General features: G+C 40.8%; 1 protein-coding gene across 2 annotated transcripts in view; it reads left to right on the top strand.

Annotated features, from left to right (window-relative positions):
- Positions 1–26,944, top strand: part of FAM107B (family with sequence similarity 107 member B) — a 57,276-nt gene extending 30,332 nt beyond the window's left edge. The window contains exons 2-5 of one of the 2 annotated variants that reach the window (XM_031061321.1): positions 5,775–5,893; positions 17,529–17,712; positions 21,711–21,864; positions 23,809–26,944. In XM_031061321.1, the coding sequence (XP_030917181.1) occupies positions 17,585–17,712; positions 21,711–21,864; positions 23,809–23,925 (399 nt within the window). In that variant the 5' untranslated portion in view covers positions 5,775–5,893; positions 17,529–17,584 and the 3' untranslated portion in view covers positions 23,926–26,944. The remainder of the gene's footprint in view (positions 1–5,774; positions 5,894–17,528; positions 17,713–21,710; positions 21,865–23,808) is intronic. The other variant, XM_031061320.1, reaches the window with a different exon arrangement.
- Positions 26,945–27,415: the final 471 nt, after the last annotated feature.

Raw genomic sequence — 27,415 nt, 5'->3', positions numbered from 1 at the left:
TTCTGCTCCAGGGCTTCCTTCACCTGTGTGGATGTACTGGCTCCAGGAGAGGAGCAGCATCTCTCTCACTGTTGGAGTGCTTCTGTGCACAAGCAGCCCCAAAATGTGTTTATCTCCTCCTCATATAAATGTCATCAGTCACAGTCATGGAAGGCTTTGAGTTGGAAGAGACCTTTGAAGTTCATCTAGTCCAACCCCCCTGCAGTGGGTAGGGACATCTTTCACTTGATTGTGTTTCTCAAAACTCCATCCAACCTGACTTTGAACACTTCCAGTGATGGGGCATCCACAGGTTCTGTGGGCAACCTGTGCCAGTGTCTCACTACCTTCATCATAAAACATTTCTTCCTTGGTGACCCTTCTCTCCATTCCTTTAAAGAAGTTTGGCTTCTAGGTGTGAAAGCCCTTTTCTGTCTTTAATTTTCCCAATCTTTGGGACTTTCCACAGTTGCTTCATGGTTTACTCACCTTCCTGTGCAGGGAGGAAGGGTCTTTTATCACTCTAGTGTAGCAGGTAGGAGAGAGTTTGTGACGGTGTTCACAGGGGTTCTTGGATTGGGGAAGAGACGAGGATCTGACTCCATGTTTCAAAAGGCTTAATTTATTATTTTATGATATATATTACATTAAAACTATAGTAAAAGAAATAGAAGAAAGGATTTCATCAGAAGGCTAGCTAAGAATAGAATAGGAAAGAATGATAACAAAGGTTTGTGGCTCGGCTCTCTGTCCGAGCCAGCTGGGCTGCGATTGGCCATTAATTACAAACATCTAACATGGCCCAATCAAAGATCCACCTGCTGCATTCCACAGCAGCAGATAATCAATGTATACATCTTGTTCCTGAGGCCTCTCAGCTTCTCAGGAGGAAAAATCCTAAGGAAAGGATTTTTTTATAAAAGATGTCTGCGACAGGGGTTGTTCTTCAGTTCAGTTCCCATGCTGTAGATCACAAGAGCACATTGTTCTCATTATTTAGATCACTACTTCAGACTAACAGCATTAAAGGCACTTGCAGTCATTTTGTTATCTGGATAATTAATCCACAAGGTATTGCACACAATGTGGTGAATAATACAGGAAATGATTAAACTGAGTTTTTTCCCTGGGTTTACATCATACTGTATGTGAGTCTCGAAGTAATGGGCATGCTGGAGATAGTGTAAAAAGCAGTGGCAGGTTGGATTTGTTCAGTATTGCTATGCTTTATAAAATTTGAGCTGCAGTTTCTAACTAGTTTGATTTTTGAAGGAACTTTGCCCATTGCTAAAAAAAAAGCCATTTGGGAATCTAGATTCCCTGGAGTTCTCATAACCCCAGTGGAGGAAGGTGAGAGCGTCTGGAAGCTGTTAGAGGGTGATGATATTTGACTTTAGTGCTGAACATAGCTGCTTTGATTTGCCCTCTGGATAACCATGCTAATGCCATAAGGAGCTTGCTTTCCCATTTTAGCTGCAGCAGTTAAAGGCCTAAAGGTAGGTGACATGAATGCTTCTATAAATATGTATGTTTTAATCAAGCCATTGTTTATAATTAGATAATAATCATAATGGTGTAAATAAGGGTTAGAGTGGGATGCATAAAAGGTCTTAAGCAAGAGAGAGACAAGTGCTTGATGTCTTTAGTTTTTAGCTGAGGTATTGGGTAAGATTTAGAGCCGGCAGTTGCAGCTGAACAACGCTGATTCATCTGATGTAAGGAAGGGTAGAATGAGGTGTGAGAAATTGGATGAAATTCTTGTTGCCTTGGCCTCTGTGTGCCTTGCTCATTTAATATGCTGTCTCCTCCTGCTTCTCGAGTTGCTTGTTGAAGTAATGAAGTTCTCCCATGGGAGGTTTTTGGAAAGGGAATTTTAAAGGACATATTCAGAGGTTTTCTGCTAAATGGATGTCAGCACTTTCTAGCAATAGAAAAAACCCTGGATGGGATAAAAATCTTTGAAATCTGCATAGATCTCTTTTCCTGATAAAGAGTCTGTGCTGTAGCCTTTACAAACTTACCCATCTTGGCTCTACTATAAAATTACAAATTTTTTACCTCCCTACTAGTGAGAGTAGTACTTCTGAGGGTGCACAGGCACATTTGCTGGCATGTATTTTAGTAAAGCTGCTGTTACTGTGTGGGAAAGTTCTTCCACTGATTTCAAACTTTTAATGTTCTTATTGTAATTTTTTATCACTGTGTGAATTTAACTAAACATTGTTTTCCTGGAAGCACTGTGTTTTCAATGGTAGTTAATGTTTATGTTGAATGGAAGCCATAGGAAAGCACTGAGCACAGTAGGGTGCAGATCAAAATTAATTTGTAGACATACACTTCCTGAATCAAAACCTGCACCCCTGCCCAGCCACAAAGACTTGCTGTTTATTCCACCAGGCCCTGAGGTGTTTGTATAATTAAGTGTGTTGGTAAGGGAGAAATAGGTCTTGAAAAGAGGGTTTTCCACCCAAAACTATGGAGTTGATGGCTTACCTACATATGAGATAGTGCCATGCTGCTGGGCTCTCATGGGGTGGCAGTCACCCTGCTCAAAGGCACATAATACTGTACCTCATGCAGCCCAATTTGCAGCAAACAGGTTAGTAGTGCTGGCAAGGTCAGATTTGGGGATGAAAGTGGCAACAACATCTTTTTTATCTGGGAAATAACTGAACAGTTACTTAAAATGTGAGCAGGATGCTGCCTTTGTGTGAAAGAGGAGCTGATAGTGTCTCCCTGTAAGCACACAATGTTGGCTGAGCCCAGTCAGTAAAATTTGCAAAAGCTCTACTATTTGTAAGTCCCAAAGGCCTTTGGCTTCCAGGAAGATAGAGTATATAAAATGGGGATAATGATTTAATCATCTCTGTAGACTTAGGGAGCATAGTGACTCTCTCAAGTATGTGTGAACAGTGAGGTTGCTCTAATTTTTGTTCCAATTGCCATTTGTAAAATAAATGTATAACATGGGGTCTAATGAAAGTGGAATAGGATTGATATTGTCTCATTTCAGAGTTACTGGGTTTCTAATCTTTTCATACAGGTTGTTCTGTAGGGTTCAAGGGATCTGAGTCTGCACTGGCCAGTTGTGTTTTTGCTGGTACAGCTGTTCCCACTCTGGAGGAACTTTGCTTGATACTGGTACAGACAGACCCCTGTGCTGATTTTCCCAAGTACATTGCACAGAAGCTGCAATCCCTGCACAGCTGACTGTGCCTGTCTCTTCTGAGGGTTTTCCTTCCTTGCAGGGCTGTTTGCACATGCAGGTACAGCAGGAGCTGCTCTAGAGTTTCTCTAGTGTGAGGAGCTGGGACTGGCTGGAGCAGAGTGTTGTCTGCTGGAAAAGATATTTAAGACGCACATCTGGATGAGCAGACACTGTGTTCAGCCCATATTCACCATCTTCATTTGCCAGTTGCAGTGTGCTGCCATTGGTACCTGTGATGTTGCTGCTCTCAGCAGTGCTGGAAAGGTGCAGGTGAGAAAACAAGAAGTGTTAAAGACAAACCTGTGCAGGGGAAGGCTCCTGGATTACTTCTGATAGCTTAGCTTTCATAAATGAATGCCTTTCTAAACTGGAAGTGGATCCTGTTGCTGCCTTTGTTGTGTTTCTGTGCAACTTTTCTGATCTTTTGTGGGGATCAGTGGAACCACATCCTCTGTGCAGGCAGGCTGCTGGGTTCATTTTATCAGGTCAGAATCTTGTGTTCAACATCACATATCTCCACGGTATGAAAAAAGTTATGGCTGGTTTGTTAAAATTCACATTAAAGGATGACTATTAACATTCTTAGGTGAAATGGGACTTAATTATAGTGAGCATTTGCTTCAATCTTAAACACTAATGTACGTGTTGAACTCCCACTGGGGAAGTGGTGCAGTACTTACACCCTGGTGCAGTATTTACACCCTGCTGAGCACTGAGGCTCTTGAGGAATACATGCTGTTCTAAAGAGGACAGATTTTGACAAATGGGTCTCTGTCTTATCACAAACATGCTCAAAAAGAATGTGCTGTATTCACCAGTGGGATAGGAAGGCCCTCAGGCTCCCAGCTCTCATTCCAGCTTTTCAATGTGGATTTTTGTCTTGGAGTCATTTCTGAGAACATATTTACTAGTGCAGCTTAAAAAAAGCATGTGTTTAATGTGTCTCTTTTTGTCGTTGAGATGAGAAATCCAAATAACAAAAAAAAATCACTGGGGACTTTGGTAATAACTTGGGAAGGAAGAAATTTATAAAAATAGGCTTGGGGTGAAGAGAGTGTCAATCCTTTAGGCATGAGACTTCCAAATCCCTGGTGTTTGTTTTGCAGCACCAAGAAGTTCACAGCCTCTGTGTTATTAACTCTTAACATCTTTCTAAATTTTATTCTGTGTATCTCTTAATCCATAACTTTTGTGCCTTATTTTAAACATCATCAATTTAATTTTCTAAACTTCTTTCAGCAAATTACCTGTTTGGATTTTGCCTCTTGATTCTAAAGCAAGCCTTTGTTCAATCCTAAAAAAAAGAGTGGTTAACATGAAATGGCTCCAAAATGTCTGACAAAATGCTGCCTATAATAGAACAAAGCACAGTGTTGTTGTAATTTATGATGTTTCTTATTGATTTGCTCATCCAAAAAAGCCTGTCTTGCTCTCTCTGCATTCAGTATCCAAAATGTTGTCTTGCACTGACAACCACAGCTTGTTCCAGAGTAATTTGAGGCTCAGCAACTTGCTCAGCATCACAAATCCAGTTTTTGGTAAAGCTGAGAATAGAGCCTCTCTTCTGTCATGGCTCAGTTCCTCACTGTAATTGTGGGGCAGCTTTCCTACTGACTGAGTCTCTGATGTGACCAAGCCTGTTATAATGAACAGTGCTACTTCAAATTTTGATGAATCCCCTCGTTCAGTAATTTTTTGAAGTTTTAAAATGCAATTCCTCAGTGAATTGTGGCAAAATATGATTGTCTAAATAAAAAAAGAATTAGATGTTAATATTCTCCTCTCTATTAGTTCTCCACTGCTTGTTAAGCAAGCAGGTTGGGAAAGTGATTGTGTTGTAAGATGAGAGACAACTGTGGTGTATGCAGGAACTTGAGCAACTCGTGTTAAAATGTTTGAAAGTGTTGTGGCAGTTTGGTCTGGTTTACTCAGGTTTATGGGACCAGTAGCAGGTCAAAATATTACAGTAAAGGGGCTTCCACCTTCCTTTTATTTTTTAAGAAACAGTGCTTGCATTTGCAGATCACCTTTCCCAGGAACTAGCAATGCATGAGATGCCTACATAAATATCAATTCATCTTTCACTCTTAGTCATAAAGTAAGTCCATAACATCTTTGTAGGTTAGGCAGCCATAGAGAAAACTAATAATTAATTTATTAATTATAATAATTAATTGAGAGGCAGTGTTTGTGCAGTGTGACATGGCACAATGTGTCCACTTGGAGTGCTGACTATTCACCTGTGACTATTTGTTGGAGTGCTTCTCCTTGTAAAACAGGAGTGTGCTTTTTTTAAAAGTCTTGGATGCCACATGGGTTCATTGGAATTTTAATTAAATTTTTTCTGTGTGTGTGGTTTTTTTTGTTTTATTTTTTAATAGCCCATTTAGTTATTAAAGGAGATCAGGAAAAGGATGACAGAAACACTTCTTGCCATTTCTTCCTTCTTTCTACAAATGTCTGAGACAGTGAGGTGATATCCTGCTAAGGATACTGCATGGTGACATTTTTAAGGAGTCTTTAACATGCAGTTTATTGCCAGCATAGAAAGTTTGCTTGCCTAAAAGATTCTCCTCTTTGGTTGCAGGCCCAGCAGGTGCTCAGAGCCCTCCAAGTTGTGTTTTCAGCAGCAGAACAAAGAGCAGGACTGGCTTCAGGCATGAAGAGGGGCAGCTGGCACTGGAGGCTGTGATTGCCTATCAATAGGTATTCATCCTATTAATTAAACTGCTGCTGTAAAACCCAGCTAGAGGACAGCTTTTCAGCCTGCCTGTTGTAGAGTAAGCTGAGTCACCTGTGAAATGATGTTAATAAGAGGGCTCCAAGGCTTGTGAGGAGGCTTTTTTCAAGCCCTGTTCTCTTGGGGCTGGCAGCAGCCTCTTTCAGAGACGTGGCTTCCAGGCTCTCTGTGAATGACAAATGGCACTCACTTCTCTGGAAGCTCTGTGTGCTGCTTTTGTGAACCTTGACTAGCAGGAGCCAAGCTGTGACCTCACTCTGCTTTTGTTCCTCAGCTGTAGGCAAGTCATGATAAAGACTTTCAGGCCCTTTCTTGGTTCTACTAAAGTCTTGTTTTGCAGCCCTTTGGTTTTTGGCTTCTTTAAGGTTTTTCTTTATTTTTTAGCAGGAAGAAGCAAGAGTTTGCACAGTTTATTTTCTTTTATGAGACTAGTGTAAACTAGTGTATGACTTTTTGGGATGCAGGTGCTTTATTTTTATTTTAGCCATTTGCTGTGGCTCCTTGTAGTGCCTCTTAGGACTACTCAGAGTTTTTTCTTCTTGTTCAAATTACATTCTTCAGACTTCTTGCATTTCAAGTTAGCTTCAGTTCAGTTCCACTTCTGTGGGACATAAAGCAAGTGAGCTGCCCTCTCTAAAGTCCTGGAGAAGGATGTGAGGAGCAGAATGGGGGGTCCTACAAACTCCAGCTCCCCCTCTTCACAAGTGCTGCTGAGGAAGGACAGCCTGAGACTTTCCTCCAGGTGGTCTCTCAAGCAGAAAGGTAACAATTGTAGGAAATTCCTTTCCTGCCACCAGTTCACAAACTCAACAAACAATCCCTTTGTGGAGGCACTGGGGTCATCCTTCTAGTTCCTTACTCTTCTTTGCTAACTACTTGGAATTTGTTAAACAGTTATTTTCTGGAGACATTATGGAGTGGTGGTCTGTTTCTCCCTTCCTGAACCTTTCCAAGTCTTTCTAAAAAGACAAGAAAGAGAAAAAGTTGACAGTAAACATCCTAGAAACAGTCCCACGTCACCATACACAAAAATTGTTCTACCAAATTAAAAGCTCAAATCTCCCTTGTGTTCATTCTAAGCTTGAGTGACTGCTTTTGCTTTAGGTATTGACATTCTGGGATCTTCATTGCAGGGAGGCTGAGAAGGCAAAGGCAACTCTGTTGTGTGCATAACACATCAATCCTGTTCAGATGGAGGCTTGTTTCTTTGAGAGAACAACGCCCTTCCTCCGCTGTCCTTTCATGTGCAGCCTTCTGGCTGATAGTCAGCCCTGCCCTGGTGCCACAGCTTCCTGATTTATGAGCTTGCAGGAGAAACTGCTGATTGTAGCTGCTCATCAAGAGCACCAGTGAAAAGTCACCAGATTGACAGATGTGACTGAGTGTCAACATTTTTCTCCATGTTTATTTTCTGAAAATTCCTGGGTTTCAGACCTCTCATTCTTCCCATCAAGCAGTGAGCAGATGATGTTCCTCTCCATGCCCTGTGGCATGTTGTGTTGTTCACTGTTGTATTTTAATAGTCATATGTATTGGGCTTGGCTGTTCTAAGCCTACTTGTAGCTTCCAGGAGGCTTGTGCTGGCTACCATGCATTCTTACACCCACTCAATCCTTTTAAACCATCACAGCATCATGCTCTTGGTTAAGGTCATGAATAGGGTGTGGAACAGCCTTTTTAAAGAATTTCTTATTCTACCTCACTTTTGGAAGATTGGTCATCAGTTTTACTGGTGTCCTCATTTTTGCTTTTTCCTTCAGGTCCTGTTTTCCACTCCTTTGTAGTGGTTTCCTTTTCCACATAGTTGCAGGGCAGAGCCTCATACTAAAATTTATCTGTGCCAGCAGAGAGTGAATAAAACAGGTCTGGGCAAGGAAGGGTGTTCTTTGTGGACACAGTGCAGGCTGGAATGTGGATGTAGTTGCATGAGCCAAAACTAACTCCTTGAGGTGAAGGTTTTATTTCTTTCCTGTGATTAAGCTGGGAGTGTGTGTGTATGGAGTAGCAATAGGTTTAAGGAAATTATTTCTTTTTGTTTCCTTTTGTCTGTTTCTAGGAAATCTCCCTGTGTTAAGAAATCAAAACAGAGGCTGAATTCTTGCTCTGAGCCATTTGTCACCAAATAGAAGGGGAAAAGGCAATCTTTGCTAGTTCTGATTTTTTTTTCCTCCTAGGAAAAGGGTTTCTTCCTAGAAAATGAAAAGAACTTGAGTTGTTGACTTGGCAGGTAATTGATACATATCTGCCCGGTCTGAAGAAGTACTTAACTTTTACATAACTACCTATGAGTCCGTTTAGGAAGCTGCCAAGCTGCAGTGAACTGTGTGGTTTTCATTATGTCAGTGTATTTAAACTTGTTGCAAATGGCCTTCTTTTATGGGTGGTTAGAATTCCTTTTAAGTTGTCATTCAGAAAGCCCCAGAGGGGAGGGGAGCTGTGACAGCTCAGCAGATCGTGCTGTGCCCTAACTCCAGGCAGGATGCTGCTGTGCCCTAAGGAACAGCACGTGGCACGGAGCAAAATCTGCTTCAGCATCCCTGCTGTGCTCCTTTGGCAAGACTGAGGGATTTACAGCACTGGAGTAACTGAGGCAGCATGAGAAATACTTTGCTTGCTTGGTCTCATTTTTGATGCTGTGGCTCCTGAATGCATAACTACCTGATTAATGCAGAGATTTTAATCTTCTGACCCCCTTGCAAACACTTATTAATTGCACTCATAGATTTTAAATTTGTAGAACTAGAAGGGATAATTATAATCCTGTAATTTGGTCTCTCCGTGCAGCTGAACACAAATCTTTTACTAAATCACTGTCTTTATTCCCCTCACTTTAAATGTGTGCTCCTTATTTTAGAAATTTGTTTTCTAGCCTCAATACCCAGTCATCAAAATTTCTCAAAGCATTGTCAGACTTGTTGCTTATACAATTATTAAGCTGTTATTAATCTTTACTTCTTAAAAACCAAATGAGCAGAGCTGTTAGAACAGCCTCAATATGGGACACATTCTCCCATTTACAGATGTTCCTCTTCCATTTGCTTTTTAACTTCCTAATTTCTTTTTAACAAAGAAAACTTTGTTCGTTGTGCAGTTTGTTTGCTGTTGTTTGTCATGTTTACAGGGTTGCTAAGTAACCTGCCTTTTCTCTTGCTCCAAATTTTCTCACATACATAAAAGGTAATTTTAACCTTTTTGGCTTGTATCTGATATAAACTTCTGTCTGGTTGGATATTTGCTAGGACCCCCCATCATCATCCTCATTATCATCACAGCATCCAGAAGAGGATTCCTGTTCCAGGAGAATGTCCTACACCCCTTGGTCCTGGACATTGTTTACCTCACTGGGACACACATTAGTCTTTAATCTTTCTCTCTGGATCATGTGAAGAAAATACAGAACAAGTGGAAAAACAACCACTACCAACATCTTTCTCTCTTCCCTGGAGGAATCTTGCTGAACTAGATTTTAACAGCATTTGTTTGAGGTTCACCAGTCTCCTTTTAGGTATCTCAAGTCAGACGTTTGAAATGTTTGCAGTCTCCCAATTGAGAAGGGGCTGCTGGCTGCTCTGGATTTCCCCCTCTCCATCAGAAATACCTGTTTAATGTTAAGCCTTTTGTATTTGAAGAGTCACTATTCTCTAATGTTGATATTTGCAGAAATAGAATGACTTAGAAGTAAGACTTCCTGCTGTCCTATTTGCAGGAAGTCCTTTACCACTGGGTGCCACTGTTTGATAGTTCTTAACATTTGCTTCATTGAAGCCCTGAAGAAACTCTCCCCTCGCTCTTTGGACTCCTGATTTTAAATCAAGGCTCAGTTTTCATGCAGCATCCCATGTTTCAATGTAGGAAAATTTGATTCAAACTAACTTGCCCTGATTTTTAGTGGTCCACATTGATGGGTCTGCAGCACTGATGATGCACTGTAGCTGCAGGGAGTATAAACTGATCTTATTTGCTTTTCTGCTCTTAAAATCCCTTTTAAAAATGTGTCCTTCCAGAATTGCATGTGAATCACTGTTGACCCATGTATAAATAAATTGCTTGTTACCTTTGGGGATTAATCTAGTGGCAAACTGTGCTGCCGAGTGCCTTTCCTAAGAGGCATCATTTCAATTACCATCTCCTGAAAATCATGTTACTGTGCTATAATTACCTGTGTAGTGTTTTGGTGGAAGTTATGTGTATATTCAGTTGTGTGCCTTTGTCAGTCATGATTTATTCCTTTCAAAGGACTGACATAGATGAGAGGACAGCAGGGTGTGCATGACATGCTATTGTTCTGCAGGGCAAAAGCACTGTAGTCACTTAGGGCCTTTTGGTTGAGAGGTGTCCAAACCACTGGGTCTCCATCAGAATGGCTTTCCACACCCCCAGCCCTGTCTTGGGATTTAGATAATCACAGGATCCTGAGCAAAATGAGTATGGGGAATATAAAGTCCTTAAGAAATATGTAGGGAGTTTAGGACAGACAAATGATGCAAGATGCACAGTGTGTGTGAACCGCTGTTCATCCCAGACTGGAACCGTGGTGTTACAGTGGGTGGATCACAGACCAGGATTTGGGGAAGATGAGTGCTGTTCAGTGTGCTGCTCTTCATCCTGTGTCTGTCTTTTCTCCTGCCTGTATTACAAGTTAGACTAAGTAGTTTGTTGCAGTGAAAGTCAACATCTGAGTTTTGCCTGTGTCTGACAAAAAGGGGACCTTTTGGAAGTGTCCATTTTTTCCTCTCTCAGTACTCTTGAAGCACCTTGTGTGCCGACCTCTTCTTGCAGCAGCAGGGGAGAGGCATGCTCTTGCTTTCTGTCTTCTGCCTCTCATTACACAGTGAAGCCCTGACACCTCTTCAGTGTTTTAACCAAACAAGAGAAGAAAGAAATGCAACTATTTAGAGCTGATCCTTTCAGCTGGCTTGAAAGCCAATGGCAGAGGCTTTCAAACCAGCTGAAAGGATCAGCTCTAAATAGTTGCATTTCTTTCTTGCATTCTTCCTTGCAGATCTTGCAGCCTGAGGAAAATTTCTTTAGGATTAATACAAATTCTTCCCCAAAAAATAGGGGTTTCTAGTGGAAGGTGTGAGACCATTCTTATGGCTGTTTGTGTCTTCTTGCATCTCTTTCCCAAGTAAATTATAGACCAAGAGGAAGGAGCTGGTTTGTCCTCACCAGCACTGCTCTCCTGGCCTTTGCCTCTCTGGGGGTCAAGGCTGTTCCCTCCACACCCAAAACTTGACTGAACTTCAAAGCCCTGGATCAGAGATTGCCTGGTGCTGTTTAAATTGAATAAGAGCCATGAGCAGCTCTTTGCATTTGAGAGAATTGTAACACTGCCCCAGATCTTGCACTCTGCCTTCCTTTAGGTGTCAGTGCCAATGCAAACATCTTTAAAATGACCCTCTTTCTTCTGGTTTCTCATTTATTGGATGTTTTATCTGTGCTTTGTTGATGTTACTCTCAGCAGTACTTAAGGGAAGAAAATGAGTGTTAACTGGATTTCCTTCAGATTTTGAGTGGGTTAGGTCATTTTAATATTGTCTAAAGTGACAACAGGAACAGCTTCAGGAGCCAGCAAGCTCTGCTTCTTTCCATATCCTTCGCATCGCTGAGATTGCTCTGGGCTGCCCTAATCAAGTGAGCCTTGTTCCTGAGAGAATTCCATGTGGTCAGCCAGTCTTTTGGCAGCTGTGGAACTAATGAAGCCATGATACCTCCTGTCAGGGGAGTGCTGTGAGTTAAACCGTCCTGGCATGGCATGGACAGAGCTTTGTCAGCCTTGGGATGGGATGTGAGATTTTGAATTGCAGAGAAAGAAGCAGCAAGACTGGCCTTGCAGAAACGCATGGTAGTTTCTAAGATGCTCTTCTCTTTCATGTGTGAAGCTGTAAACAAGACCCAGATGCCTGCTAAAAGGTTTAAAAGGTCCATGATGATTTTGAAGAACAGTAATGTAGTAAGACAGTACTCGAGCAATCTCAGGTACATGCTGCCCTGAATGTGTTTGATTTTGAGGCAGGTGAAGACACTACTCTTCAGATCTTCCCCTGGGAAGTGACAGCCTTTTTGAACAAAGAACGAGGGGCTGGGAGGAATTGCAGCCACCAGGACCTCTCTGGTCCTCCCCTCTCCCTCTTCAGGCAGTGTAGCTGTGCTTTGCCATGGCCCAAACTCCATCCTCCCTTTCAGCCACAAAAGACAGTATGAGTAAGAGTCAAATTCCTTTGTTGGTGTCTGGCTTGAGCATCTTGGCTGGGGAAGAGTATTTTGTATTCTGTTTTCAGGAACTCTTCCTTTGAATTAAAGGATGAACTGTGGGAAGTTATTAATGATATCTATAATCAAGGATTAATCAAGTAAATCTCTCTGGTCGAGTGCCTCTTACTGCACTGAGAGCATACAGATAAAGGAGACAGCAGTGTGAGCTTTCATGTGCAAACAGTGCTGAGGTGCTGCCTGCAAAACACACTCTGCATTTAAGCAGCTCTTTTTACTTTCTACCCAAACTGGCTGATGCAAGGTGGTGCTTGGTCATGTAACGTCTGAGCAGAAACATGCTGAAGAATTTTTATTTCAATCCCTCTTGAAATTGGAAGGGGGAGAGTAAAACAAGATTTTTTTTTCCCCAAAGAATGCCTTTGGGTTACTTGTAGCAAACTGCAAGTCTGCACGGTAGTTTAAAAAGCCAAAAATGTAAGTCTTAAAACAAAGTGTTTGATGGTTTACAGCACAGCCCAGAACAGATGTTAAAGCTTTTTCAAGAATAAAATCTTCAGGAGGTATTCACTGTTTGAGGTAGTGCTCCTGTGGAAGATATTAGTTCAAGAATTTATTAAGGTAAAAAGGAAATCACATGAATTTAGTCTTAATGTAACTTTTGGGTCTAGTATAGTTTATTATTTTCATGTCCATTGGTATTTTTAGGCATTTATTTATCTGCTTTTTAAGGGGCCTCAACTCTACCTCTGCTTTCACAGCTGGAAATAATTGTGGGAATCATTTGAAGGGTGAAAATGCCATATATATGTGTAATAATATAAATATATCGTGTCTCACAGGAATTTTTATATTCAGATTCCATATGTAGAGGGTGATTTCTGGTATGAAGAATATCAGATAGAAAATAAATGCAATTCCCTCAATGCCATATAAACATGAGAGGGTTGGGGTTTTTTTTTGGGTTTTTTTTGTTTGGTTTTGGTTTTTTGTGAATTCCTTTCTTTTGTGGAAGCCATGGGAGCCCTGTTGTAGCAAAACTCTGGCAGCTGCTGAATCCTTAACCTGACATTGTTAAGATATCTGTTAAAAACACTGGTATCTGACTGTAGTTCTCTTTGTACACGTTTCCAGTGTTACTACCATTAAGAGACTTTTGCTGGAAAAAACCCTCTGTAGATAGAATTAAAAGTAAATAATATTGGAAGCAAAGGTTTCTGCTGGACATGTTCCCCAGATGTGATTCACACTTCTGGCATGCTCTGGTTTGGTTGTATCTCTTCAGCAGGGCCAATTTTTGAAGGGGCTTTTCTGTTTTCCCTGAAATTACTTGTGCTCCAAGGAAATTAAAATGAGAGTTGCAAGTATGTGACCACTTGGTCTTGGCACTTCAAGGCTGAGATGCTTCTTGATTACTCCGAGAGCATCTTTTTGTCTGGAAACATTAAACTTCTGTCTGGGAGGATACTTGAAGCAGTTTTTCTACAGAGTCATTTTCTTTGTCTAGTGGGATGTTGAAATTGCCTTGCAGTTGTTTGAGGAGTTAAAATTCCTCTTCCATGCAGGATCCCCAGTTTATTCTCTCTCTCTGTGTGGATCAAAATCCACATATACCAAAGAAGTGGTGGACAAGACTGTGTTAGTTACTCAGGCACGACAAATTAAGGTAGATAAATGCTTTTGTGCTGCTTGTGCAGTAACAGCTAATTTAGCACATGCACTGGGAAAGCACCTGCCAGATTAGTGTGTGTATTAAACTTGAGCCAAGCTCAGCTAAAACATCCCCTGAATCCAAATCTCCTTTATTTGGAGCGAGGTAGTGAGGAAGCACAGCCATGGATTGTGCATTCTCAGTCGATCATGGAGCAGCAGATGGTTAAAAGGAGCCTCTCGGATGCTCTTCAGGCAGCATATTCCTGCTAAGTGATTATTTGGATTATTAATGTCCCACTGTAGCACCTAGTGATGATCTGAAAGCAGCTTTATGGGCTGTGACTTCTGTGGTGATGAGCACTAGAGACTCATGGAATTAATAATGTTTTAATTGTTATTGCTTGAACATTGATTAAACTTGTTTAAGGACTTTTAAGGGATTCTGTCATTGAGCTTGACTGGTTTATTGGTGTGAGCCTGAACCTCAGAATGAAACTCTGGGGATAAACTGCTCTGTTGCTGTCTGCTCTTGGAGTGGTGAATCCTTTGTGCCTCAGTTTCCTTTTTATGTGCAACTTGCCTGTTCTTTGTAAATGTTAGCTTTGACAGGGTGTGGGTAGAGATGACCTTATCTTAATTGTATTGTTTGCATATAATATTACACAGTGACTGTGCATGACTTTGTTGGTGGCCACCAGCCAGGCTGAGGTTTGCCAGGGGTGTGAGAGAATTCACTGAGTGGGAACTGGGTGCCCTGTGTCGCTGGCTCTGTTTGGAAATCCTATTTGAAGTCATTTGCAGCTAAATCACACATGGAAAAACTCTTCTCTTCCCAGGAGAGTTTTTATTCATTCATGTTTGCTGCTAGTAGAGTTCATGTTACAGTGGGAAACCACGATTCCTGACCTCTGAGTTGAATACATGTTTTAAAAATAGCAATGGGACAGAAGAAAGAAGAATAAATAAACTTCCCTTTAAGGGCTTGCTCAAACCAAATCGATGTGCTGCAAATTACAGCGCCACACTTTGAGAAATGATTGAATCAAATTGTTTTTCAGGGGCTTGTGTCAAGAAAATTGTACATTGTTTATGGCAGTTGTAGAGTAATTCTGCGTTTTTCATCTCCACCTAAGCAAACAAGAATTATCTTGAAGAAGCAGCAGGTTATTTTTGGATTTACTTTAAAAGAGAGCTGTTGATGATAAATAGCTTCTAGAAGGCACACAGGTCCATCAGTGCAACAGAACTGATAGAGGAGTAAAACAAAACAAATATTTACAGAGAAGGTTTATTTTGGGTGGAGGCTGGGTATGTAATATTTGAGTTATTTTAGATGTGATAAGCTTGATGTGAACACTGAGGAAGAACGAAATGTCCTTAAGAATGATCATGATGTAAGAAAAGAACTGTAGCTGTTCACTGTGCTAAAGAAAATAGACCTCTACAAATGTTAGCAGCCTGATGCTGTGTGGTGTTGAGGGTTTTTGGGGGGATGTTTTTGGTTTTTGTATGGCATGCTATGGAGCAGTGAGGGATCTGAGACGGGATTTTTGCCAAGGGCCCCCAGGATGGGCTGTGGTGGAGGCTGAGGGAGCTGGGCTGGCTCAGCCAGAGCAGAGGTCTGGCAGGACCAGCAGCAGCCCCCTGTGCCTTTCCAAGGTGCTTTCCAAGGAGATTGACCCAGGCTCTTCACCAGAGTGCATGGCTGGGGCATGAGAGGCTGCAGGCTGGAGCTGAAACAAGAAGTTCTTCATGTAGGTGTGAGGAGGGGCCATCCACAGAGGCTGTGCAGCCTTGGGGATCTTCAGGGTCTTACTGGGAAGTGTCCTGAGCAACCTGCTCTGATCTCATAGCTGTTCCTGCTCTCAGGAGGAGGCTGAATTAGAAGTCTTCCAAACTTCTTCTGACCCATTTTCCAATGATATTGTATATTTGGCATGTGTGGTGATAGCTGGTTGCTTGATTGAAGCAAGGACTCTGAAGGGGTGACAGGAGAAGTTTTCTTATTGCATGATCAGTGTCACTAAGAGGTTTCTGACATGTACAGCAATACATTTGCATAGCTTTGAACTGTGGACAATTTTTATAGTAGTTTCAGAGGTCCCTGTGAGACCTGACACCCTCACAGAATTCAAAAATTCTTTATATGAACTTGCCTTGAAGAACCCATGAAGGAGCCGCCCTGAGAGCAGCTCACACTGGTGAGCTGTTTCTCATTGAAATTGCTCCACAGAAATTTGGTGTGTGAGATGTAACACCACTAACACACAGTTCACATCATCCATTCTAAAAAAGAACCTGAAAGATCTTTGCCAGGTCTGCAGGACGCATTCAGATCTGGAATACCCTTCTTGCATCTGCTGAAAACTTCCATGTTGTTTTGCTTCCTCACCTGCAAGCAACTGCAGCTGGGTGATGGTGGTACTGTTCAGTTTTAATCTGCTGAAATATTAAGTGAAAATCTTTCTGCCATATCAAGTGGATTTGATCAGACCTGAGCAGCAGTATGGGATTCCTACTGAAAGAAAATAGTTCAGGGATTGAACTGCAGCTACAGTTTTGTAGCCCATGGGGTGAGACAGGGAGGGAAGGGCTGGTAACAATGGGATCTGAATTAAAGGCCATATTCAGCTCTTGCTGGAAACAGCACAGCAAATCCCAGTGATTCTCTGGTTTGTCCCTTAGCCCTGTGGGTACAGTGTGCAGCATTCAGCTGTTCTGCCAGTCAGGAGAATGGAAGGCTCTTGCCCTTTCTTTCCTGTCCCATTGATTCATCTCTGTAAACTCACATGGTGTGAGATTATTTTTGGGGTATGTTGGAGGGGCCAACATTTCATCAAACTGACAATTGCAAATTCTGTGTACAGATGTTCACAACAGTGAAGAGAGACAGAATTTCCCTGAACGTGTTTTGGATGCTGGCTATCTTGTGCTTTTTAATGGAAAGGAGTATGAATGGTCACATATGAATTATTTGAAAACCATCATTTACTTGTCAGTTGTTGATTAAAAATGTTGTAATTTAATGAGTAGATAAGTTTCCTATAGCAGGATAGGAAAGTGCCACTTTACCAAATTAAATAAATCATGAATCCATTGTCTTCAGGTCAGTGGATTTCTGTGGATTTTCACAGAATACAGCCTTTAAAGAACAACCTCACCTAACTTTTTTCTCCTCAGCTTTGCCACTCAGAAGTCAGTCCCCCATCACAAAAATTGCAGATCTGGCCATTTCCACATGGAAGCTTTTGCTCAATACAGTTCAGGGCTTGCTTATCCACAGAGGTGTTTTCCCCACAGCTGACATGGCACTGACAGCACAAAATGAGACTTTGCTTTTGATACACATTCACAGCATTTCATATAGACAGCATTTAAAATGTCTTTAGGGTCTCAGTACTACTGATTGAAAAATGTTTCATCTGAATAGGCTTATTAAAATCAATAAGGGTCTTCACACACTTAAACTAAATTATTTGTCAAGTTCTTCTCAAAAAGGGGAAACTCTTGTCTCCAAGTCACTGGATGAAGGCTGTTGGAGATGCCATTGTTATAAAATTGCTGCCTATTTAAAACATGCTACTGATGTTTTCTCTGAGAGCCTTGACTTTCTACAGACAAAACTAATCCAGCAAAATCATGACTGGTGCCAATGTAATGTGCTGCCTTTGTTGTTTAGGACATCTTTAAAAGGCCTTTCAGTGTAGATTCACTACAGTTTTTCCCATTTTACAGATACTGTGAACAAGGACACTGAACCCAAAGATCCATTTCCCATTCCAAGAAAGATTATGGCTGAACCAGACTACATAGATGATGACAATCCTGAATTAATTAGACCTCAGAAATTAATTAATCCTGTGAAGTCATCCCGGAATCATCAAGATCTCCATAGAGAGCTGCTTATGAATCAGAAAAGGTAAGAGTCTGTAAATCACTTGTGCCACCCTCCCACCCCAAACACACAACTGGAATTTTAGCTTCATCAAAATGACAATGTCCCCAAAACCCAGCAGGCACTGTTTGTTGACTCAGATCTTATAAATTGAAAGATTCTGATCCTTAACCATGGCATTTATTTCTGTTTGAGTTTCAGTGCAAAAGCTTGCCTTAGAAGGCTTCTCATTTTGTTCTTCTAAATACTCTCAGAGGGTCAGTTTTGAGAGGAAGCAGTTCAGTTCTCCTCTCTTACATTTCATGTGAGTTACTTGGCCACTGTAATTTGTCTTGTACTCTTAATGTTATCAAGTATTTGACAAAATTTTGCTGTGAACAGTGGGATGGTAAAATCTGTGAGTTTTCACCATTCCCAGTGCACTGAGTTTATGAGGCCATTTCTCCTAAATCAGAGAAATCGTGTAGTTTATATCACATGCAACTTTTCTCTACTTATTTGATCTGCCTCACAATGCAGTGTGATAGTCTGGGGCCTGCTCTGCTGCTGCACAAGTGTTTCTTTGTATGTTTTGCAAATGCTGCCTGCCCCTCTCTGGGATGGGATGCACAGCTGTTGCTCTGTATATTGCTTTTAGAGATGTAAACAGCCATGTCTTCATTTCATCAACTTCAGAGACACAAGCACCTGGCCCAGAAATAGCTGAACTTCTGTTAATAAATCTCTTCAGCAGCAGAGAAGTTGCTTAGAAAACACATTAAGAAAATAGCCACCAGATTACCTGGTGGAGGAAAAGGCAGAAATCCTGTTGATGCTTTCTTTAAACCAACAGAAACCAACTATGATATCAATTGGTGGTTTGTTGCATTGAAGACAGCCAAAATGGATTTTTCAAAGGCAGAGTGTGGGGATCTATAAAATAGAAGGGGAATAACTGTATTTCACAGTGCATTTGAGCAGAAAGCTGGTGGTAGCAGCCAATCTGACTTTTTGATACCTAGGACCTTGATAAAGAAGAGTAAAAAGCCATGAATTTGGCTATTCCAGCACAAGTGGATTTGTGTATTTGGCAAGAAGAGTCACATTATGGCAGTTTTTCTCTCTCTTTCTTTTTTTTTTAAATCCTTTAGCAATGTAGTATTTTGAGGGGAGAAGGGGTCTTTTTACATGTAGTAGCAAAATCCTCCCAAATGCTGGGCTTAGAGACTTAATTCTAAATGAATTGCATATTCTAAATGAATATAACATTTCTTTAGTGATGAAGAAGGAGAGATATTTTACAGAATGCCAACTGAATTGGAACAAAGTGGCCTAAATAGGTGTTTGTCCTATTTTTCGTTAATGGGATTAAACATCAAAGTCAGTTCCTGGCACCAAGAAGTTTATAGTCATTGAAAGAAAAATAGTTGATGTTTCCTGATGATCTTAATCTAGAGGATGTGGAGGCTGCAATAAATTAAGACTATTTTTTTTTCTTTTAAGTTTATGAAAGCATAAAGCACTTTTAAATAGTATGGAGTTCTTTTCTTCTAGGAAAATATCCTATTACACAGAAAAGTTGTGCAGACCTCAGTACCCTCTCTTCTCTTATTGTAATTTTGATTAGCTGCAGCTGGTAATTTTAGATTCTTATTTATTGGTGAAAATAAATACTTTGAGGATTTTCACCAGCAGAAAAATTGGTATCTTTTAGAGGAGGGTTAGTCTTCTGTGCTTTGTGTCACTGTAGGAGCTCTGATAGGAGGCTTTTCAGTAATGTAGATGTTAGGCTCTGTTCTGCTTTGTTACAGCAAATTTCCAAGTGTAAGGAGGACTTGCAGTGCTCTTATAGAAGTCTGCTTAACATGCTGCTTATTTTGTTCTGAAAACTCAGTGTAGACATCAGCAGCTGCACTTTTTGGACCCATCAGCTCTGAACAGCCAGAAATGGATGTTGGAAGATGTTAGTACTGGTCCAGTCATTCTCCACTGTGAGGAGTGTCTGTCAGGTCTAGAACTGGAGTAGTTATTTACTTGCAGAAAGGGTAGTTGTTTGGGGAGAAAGGAAAAAAAATGGATTCAGGTGGTTCTACCTCAGGGCACTGGTCACTTAAATTGTTTTTCCTTATTAGGAATCAGCCTCAGCTCTGCAGAATATTGGTGCTGTCCCTTCCAGAGGTTTTAGCCCTGTCAGCTCTCACTTGTGTTGTAACACACTTTGTTTGCTCTATATCAAAGCCTTAGGATTTGTGATTTAACCAGAACAGTCGCCAGGAGGGGGGATACAAGACCCCAGTTAATCCAGTATCCACCAGTTTGTTGCTTTTCCTTTTTACATAACAGTGGAAACAGGATTGACTTTATAGTTCTGTTACAGATCTGCCACCCCCACCTGAATGGACTGAGGGGTTGCATTTACTTGTAGCTTCTGTGGGTTCCCTTTGTTACAGCACATCTGAACCAGTCTGTGCCTCTGCTTTGTTACGGTGCATCCTCAGTGAGAGAAGCAGCAACAGTGATGTTACTTAGCAGCTGCTCTCTGGTTTGTGGCTGTTTTGACTCCTGATTGCCAGTGTGGAAGCTTCCACTGACTCTGCTCTCACCAATCCAGTAGTAGTAGTAGTAGTAGTAATGGTAGTAGTAAAAAAATTACTCCAGTTTTTCCTGCCTGACTTCAGTTTTATGTGCTAAAATGTAATTAAAATAGCATGAAACATAAAATATGAATACAGTCTTGTAGCTTCTGTTGCACTCAGGCCATGAGATCTATTATGAGAAATAGGGAACAGCATTTGGTGTTGCTAAATATTTGATTTTGCTGTCAGGGTATCTACAGGGATAGAGTGTTGCATAATATATGGAGTCATTCCTAGATGCCACCATAAAATGGCATTTTAATGTTTTATTGGACATGCTGTCAGATATGCATATTAATGAATAATTAGGCAAGCACAGATGTATAGCAAGTAGGAAGGGTAAAAATACATTTTCTGAAAGCTTATTCAGATTATTGAATTTCTTAAAGTTGAAATAAAAAATGGTTGATGTTAAACTTAACGCTGGATGCTTTCACATAATCGTCTTCCCAGGAAAGAGAACAATAACAAAGACAAATTTCAGATCTCTCTGCTCTGCTGTAAGTGATGCTAATACCTGAATAACAGGGAGAGCTTTGAATCTTATAACAAAATTTGAAACCATCACAGCGTTACAGAGATAAAAGAAACAGCTGAAGTCACAAAAATAAGCAGGAGTGAGTATCCATGTGTGTGCCTGTATAAATAATGTCATGCATCTTCCCAAGGAGTGAGCTTTCTCATTCCAGAGTAACTGGCTTGGAAAGCAATTTGTGCTGAACAGGCTCAAAACATTCAGTTCATGTAGCACCTAAAGGCTTCTCAGAGGGAGAATCCTCCAGGCTTTGTCTGGTCTCCAAGGTGATGGCAACTTTTTTATTCTGGATTTTTGTTGTCTTAGGCTCTTTGTGATGTAGTCTGGGAGCTCTCACTGGAAATAGCTTCACAACCAGGCATGGGTAAAGCTGTCACATTTTCAAGGCAAGGAGAGAATCCATGATTTCCAGGAACAGTGTGACAGACCACTTTTTAGTTCTGTCCATGCAGACTTCTGTGGGCAGAATAACCTGCACAGGACTGTCTGAACCCATTCCTTTTGAGTTATCAGGCACCAAGCTAATTCTTCTTGTCCAAAATTTGTTTCTAGCTCTGATAGTGTCTTGATCTTTGATGTTTTTTTCAGTCCGTTCTTTTGGAATCAAGAGAATAGAGTGAAGATGAAAGTTAATGAAGTATACAGGAGAAATACTGTATATTAAAGGGAAATATCTTAAAGGCTTAAATTCTAGCTTAGGATGCTGATTAGAAATCAGGCAAATGTCTGCTTGTTTTTTCCATTTATTTATTTACATCCCAATGTATCTAAATAGGCAACTACTTGATTTTAGTGAAGCTGCCTGCAATTCTATGTGAATTTCTGCTAATTGAAACTGATCTCTCTTTTCTCCCCCACCATGTAACTTGAAGGGGTCTTGCACCTCAGAACAAACCAGAGCTACAGAAGGTGATGGAGAAAAGGAAACGAGATCAGGTTATTAAACAACAAAAAGAAGAGGAAGCACAGAAGAAGAAGTCAGACCTGGAAATAGAACTACTGAAACGGCAGCAGAAACTGGAGCAGGTAAGATGGGGAATAACAGACATTTACACATCTGCATCTGAGCTACTCACCTGAGGCTCCCTTTGTAGACAGAAAAGAAGCAGCAGCCAATTTTTGGCATATTTCCCTTAGTTAAATTCAGGTATCTCTTAGGATAAATCAAATAATGCTCTTTAATTACCTGTTGTCACTTAGTGTATAGGAACTGCTTATGGGGTCTGCCTTTGGTCAAATGAATCCTGCACCAGCCAACAGGAATGTGTGTGGAGCACTGATGCTATTTAACCATTGAAACTGGTGATGTAGTCAATTTTTGTAGTCTAACTATGATCCACTAAGAATGGCTGTTAGGCTGTAGTACATCAAAATTAGCTTTAATGAATTAAAACCCACTGATTCTCCTGGGTTATGTAAGAAACTAAATAACTTTTAAAAGATCTTTTGTTGACTTAAAATGTGTGAGCCCATTAGTGTTTTCAAGTGAAAGAAAAAGTCCTCAGACCCTGGGCATGGAGCTGATGTGGAGTTGGAGTTCCTTGTGGTGAAGCTTTTTGCCAGGCACAGGACCAGCCAAATGTCTCTGTGCCTCTGGCTGCACTTCATGTGCCTGAGAGGAAATATCTCTACAGTGAAACAGCTCATCAGAGAAGTCACTGTGCATCGAGCAATTTTAAAATAAATTAATGCTATAAATAAATGCTTTAAAACAGTACCTCCTGTGTTTCTCAAAAGAAATCAATTAAGCCAAATAATTGCTGTTAAAAATTACATGTAATCCAATCATTATAGGTTTTAGGGTTTTATTATAGGTTGAGGGTTTTTTGTTTTAATTAGGTTTAGAAATATTTTTGGAGAAAGCTATTGTATTTTTAAGTGTATCATCCTGTCATTTTTCTTATTTCTCTTAAGGGCCCAGCTTGTGGGAAGATTTGATTTGAAACTGAGCCATCCAACATAGATTATGTAGATCAGAAAATTCTGTTAGAAGAGGAAAAGCCAGCCCGTGCAAACAGTGCTGTGATTTTGTAAACATCATAGGAATGGCATTAAGTGACAACATGACTCATGGAGGGACATTGTTCTGATTTATAGCAACAAGGCATGTCCCTTGTCAGTGAGCCAGGGACAAAGCAGAGATTATTAAGGTGTGCTGTATGTGGTCCCCATTAATCAGGGAGACCTTGGTCTGATGAAAAAGGAAAAAAAAAAGCTCATTTCAGACACTTTTGTCAGTTCTCTAAAGGTTCTTTTTCTCCCTTTCTGCCAGCTGATCTGCCTTCCCTAAGGTTGGCTAAGCAATCCATATTCTGTGGGCACTGCAGAGCCTTGCCACACAGAGCATTTCCATTCCTCACATGGAAATTTCAAGTGTCTGCATGGGCAGGAGCTGCCTCTTGGTTAAAAAAGGCAGTGAATGGCCTCTCAAAAATGAATGGCTAAGGGCCAACAAAGATTTTTGGGTTTTTATTGCTTTTTGTGATAGACAAACCAGATACTCTTAAAGAGGCTCAAGTTAGATACAGAACTTCATAGCTAAACATTCAGAAATCAGTTCTGCAGGTGTGCTCAGTAGTAGCTGTTCATGTGTTCTCCCACGAGGCACATTCTTCCTTGTTCTGTTGTAAAAGCCAGAGAAGGGAATTACTGTTGTTTCTTTAATGAAGATGTCCAAGAATTTCTTTAAAAATGCTTCATCTTGTTCTTGTACTGGGCTTGCAGAGTTTTTGTCTGTCTGGCAAAGGTGGACATCTGGAACAAGCTAGAGCCAAGGATTTGAAAAGATTTATTGTTTATGAGAGCAGATACTCCCAAAGAAAAGCAATGTTATCTTTTCCATGAGACAAAGAAAGGAAGCAATTTAAAGAGTTTGGCATGGCCAGTTATTGAAACCTTTCATTTTTTGTCTTGTATTTCAATGATGTGTTTTCTAAACTTTTTTTTTCTAACATGTGATCCCCTTTTAAGCTGGAACTGGAGAAGCAGAAGATACAGGAAGAGCAGGAAAATGCTCCTGAATTTGTCAAAGTCAAGGGCAACTTGAGGAGGACGGTCCAGGAAGCAACAGAAGCACCAGACTCCTAGAGCCAGAGCCTGCTTAGACTTCCAGCTTTCCTGCAGACAGAGGCTTTTGCAAGTTGTCTCACATTTGCCCCTCAAGAGGGAAACTAACAGCATCAGCTGACACTTACTGAAGATGAGATTTTTAATTCCTGGGACATATGGATTAAAAAGACAATATCGTAAACAGATCGACTTGCCAAATACAGTCCTGAGATCAATCAATAAGGAGTGTCTTTGTCAGTTCAGTGTCATGGACCAGGCTGACTTGCTTTCTCAGAGATTTTAACCAGGGATATAGAGAAACTCCTTCAGTCTTGCACTGCTGTAACTCTTGTGATCCTCGTTTAGTGGAGATACACAGATTATATTTTGCTTTAAATCAGAACAAAAATCCTCCTGTTATATCAAGCTTTGCTGAGCAGGTAGATATCCTCCATCTAGACCTACAGATTGTGTATATCCCACAATAATGTGTGTTTAGTTGGAATTTTTATTAAATCTAGGAGAATATGAGGTGTGCTATTACTGCTGCCCATCCCCACTAGGATAGGTAGGTTTGGGCAAGATGAGAATGCTTAAAATTCACCAGCAGTGAAAAGTTAAGCAGCCTTAAAGCCCATTTCTTGCTGTTTGGCATGTAGAATTTGGGCTATGAAAGAATCTGATGATCCTTTCACAGGGAGACTCCAGATGCTGATTTGTCTCTCTCTGTAAACTTCCACTGTTGTGTACAGGCCTGTGAAGTGCTACCTGTGAATTTACCTCTCAAAGCAAAATTACCTGTCTTCTACTTCTCATGTTTTGAAATCCTGCTTACTTTGGTGTTGTGGCCTTTCTCCTCCAAGGACATGCTGAACAGAGTACAGTGTTAACACATCACTTGGGAGTGTTTGAACTCATTTGCTGGAACTGATCTACCATCAGTTCCTACTCTTTGCTTGCAGAGACTTGTTGCAGTTTCTGCAGTAGAGAAGTGTTTAAACCAGACCAAACCAATTACTGGAATCTACTGAAATGGATTTTTTTTCCGTAAAGTGAGGCATAAAATGAAATTAATTTTATCCCATCCTTCATTTAGCCTCAAGAAAGAAGTTTGTTACCACTGAGACTTTGGGTCCAATTCTGTCATCTTCTGCCTTCCCACAAGTTGCCCCTGTGACTTGCCATTACATAAAATATTGCTCAGCTTGCACAGGGATGACAGAATCTGATCCTTCATGCTTATGACTACTAGTTATCCAGGAAAGCCTGGGATGAGGAGTGGGGAACAGATTGCTCATGTAGGATTACCGAATTGGATTCTTACCTGGTGTGACTGGGTGCAGATGTATCTTTACAATGTGGGGAGAAACCCTCATCTTCCTTGGTCAGACCAGTCCTAGCTCTCACTGAAACTGTGTTCATACAAACCTGCTGAGGATCTAATCCCTAGCCTTTGCCTTAGGATGCTAAACACAATAATTTCTACTTTGTAATTACATTGGGCATAACTCTTCGAGAACACTTTTTATTAATATCAGCAGTGGCATGTTTGTATTGTAAAGGTGTGGTGGAGGGTTGTTTGCTTGGTTTTTATAGTTCCTTTTGCCTTTCTTATAAGTATTGGACATTTTAAATACAATTTCAGATTAGCACTGGGGACAATACAGTCACAATTAGAAATGTTTCCTAGATACAGACTTTAATTTGTTAAGATACAGGCATTTTTTGTGAGGACATAATCAGATTGAGGGTAAATTGAATTGTGATAAGCATATTGCCATTGATTTAGACTTGCAGTGTGACTCACGTCTAGAAGATTAAATGTGAAGATGGTCTAAGACTGTTCAGATTATGGACATACAAAAGACAAAGGCCAAATGTAAGACTCTTCCATGTATTATCTCAACAAAGGAGCACCCTGAATGCTGCAGGTAATTCCTGTCTTCTTCCCTTCTCCTAGCAAGAGAGGATCCTTTCTGGCAATACATTATTCCAATGCTTGCACTGATTTTTGTCATGTTGTTGAGACAGCACTATGTCTGAGACTTCCACACCCCACTCATGCTTCATCTTAGCTGTTCCCAGCCTACCAAACATCCTGCCTCTTGGTTTCAGCTCCACATTAACCTTCTCCTCAGTATGGAAAAGTCTAGAAGTGAGCAAGGAAACCTTCCTCTGGCCTGAGCAGACCATTTGGTGTTTGCCATTTCCCCTTGGTGATCATGGCAATCCTCCCGCACATTCACAGTGAGGTGAAATCAGTGGCACTGGGAGTGGTGGGGGACAAAGATCCCATGTGTGGCTTCAGTGGCTGTGCTGGATCTGGCCCTCAAGGCTAAAGGCAGCCTGCTTTCTCCCCAGGTTAGCCTGTGATTCAGGGTAGAGTTTCTCTTTCTGAAACACAGGAGGCCAGAAAACAACTCCCTTGTACATACAGCATGAAGTGGGTTTTTTTTGTTTTTGTTTTTCATTGGAATTAACTCTCTGTGTGAACAGAACATCAACGTGTGTGTTAGAACATCTTTGAGTCCTGCTAATCCTAGGAACACCAGCCACCTTCATATCAATTTTGACAGGAAAAAGCTTGATTTGAAGTCAGGATTGGGCAACCCTTCAATGGGTGGCCAGTCAGTCACACCACAAGTGTCCTGTGCAGCTACTCAAGTAAGAAACTGCTTGCAGTGAGCATAAGCAATTCCTGCTCTGCCCTTCAGCTCTGTGGGTTTTGAAGCAATCCAGCGAATTCTTCAGTGATCTGAAAATTGCTCACTTACCACTTTGTACTTTTTTAAAAACTCTTGCTTTTTGATAGTATAGTAGTAAATTTTTTAGCATTTTTGTGGCTTTAACATTCTGTTAATATCTGCACTTGTTTGAGTGTACATATATAAATATATATAAATATAAAAAGGGAGCCTTAATGGATTTGTTTTCATAATTTAATATTTTTTGTATTTGCTCTTGTATAATTGTTTTTAACTAAAGGTATTACAAGAATGAGGGTGGAATACTTAGAACCAAAGCTATGCTTAATAAAATCTACTACATGCTTGGTGTATGTGGTGGTGTCTGTCATATCCTGCCAGAAACAAAACTTTGGGGGCTGCACTGAGATATCCAGACTGTTTCAAATTCTGCAGTGTGGGGGGAACTATCAAGATCATGATGATTCTTGGTTCCTTAAAACCCTGCATTCCTCTTTGTGTGTGCAAAGGTTGACAGAAAGAGTTTGCTGTGTCTCTAAACAGTATTATCCTTCAAATAAATTACATGCAGGAAGTTTTTAACAGGACTGTGCAGGTCTTCAGGTAATGCAAGGTGAGGCAGAGCTGAGGGAAAACTTCTGATGGGAGTCAAGTAATTGTGGAAGTCATTCCCCGTCAATCCTTGGAATTATCAGCATTGCAATAGCTCCATTTCAAATGAGAGTGAGAAGAGAGTAACAAGCCTGGTCCTGGGTTCAAGTCCTACAATGCTCTTTTTAATTTAGCCAGTGCTGCAAGGTGTGGTTCTAGTAGGAAAGACTTGG

The sequence above is a fragment of the Geospiza fortis genome, unplaced genomic scaffold, assembly GCF_000277835.1.
Source record: "Geospiza fortis unplaced genomic scaffold, GeoFor_1.0 scaffold428, whole genome shotgun sequence".
In the NCBI taxonomy this organism is placed as follows: domain Eukaryota; kingdom Metazoa; phylum Chordata; class Aves; order Passeriformes; family Thraupidae; genus Geospiza; species Geospiza fortis.
Note: the sequence above shows the minus strand (reverse complement) of the source record. Positions and strands in the feature narration are given on the sequence as shown.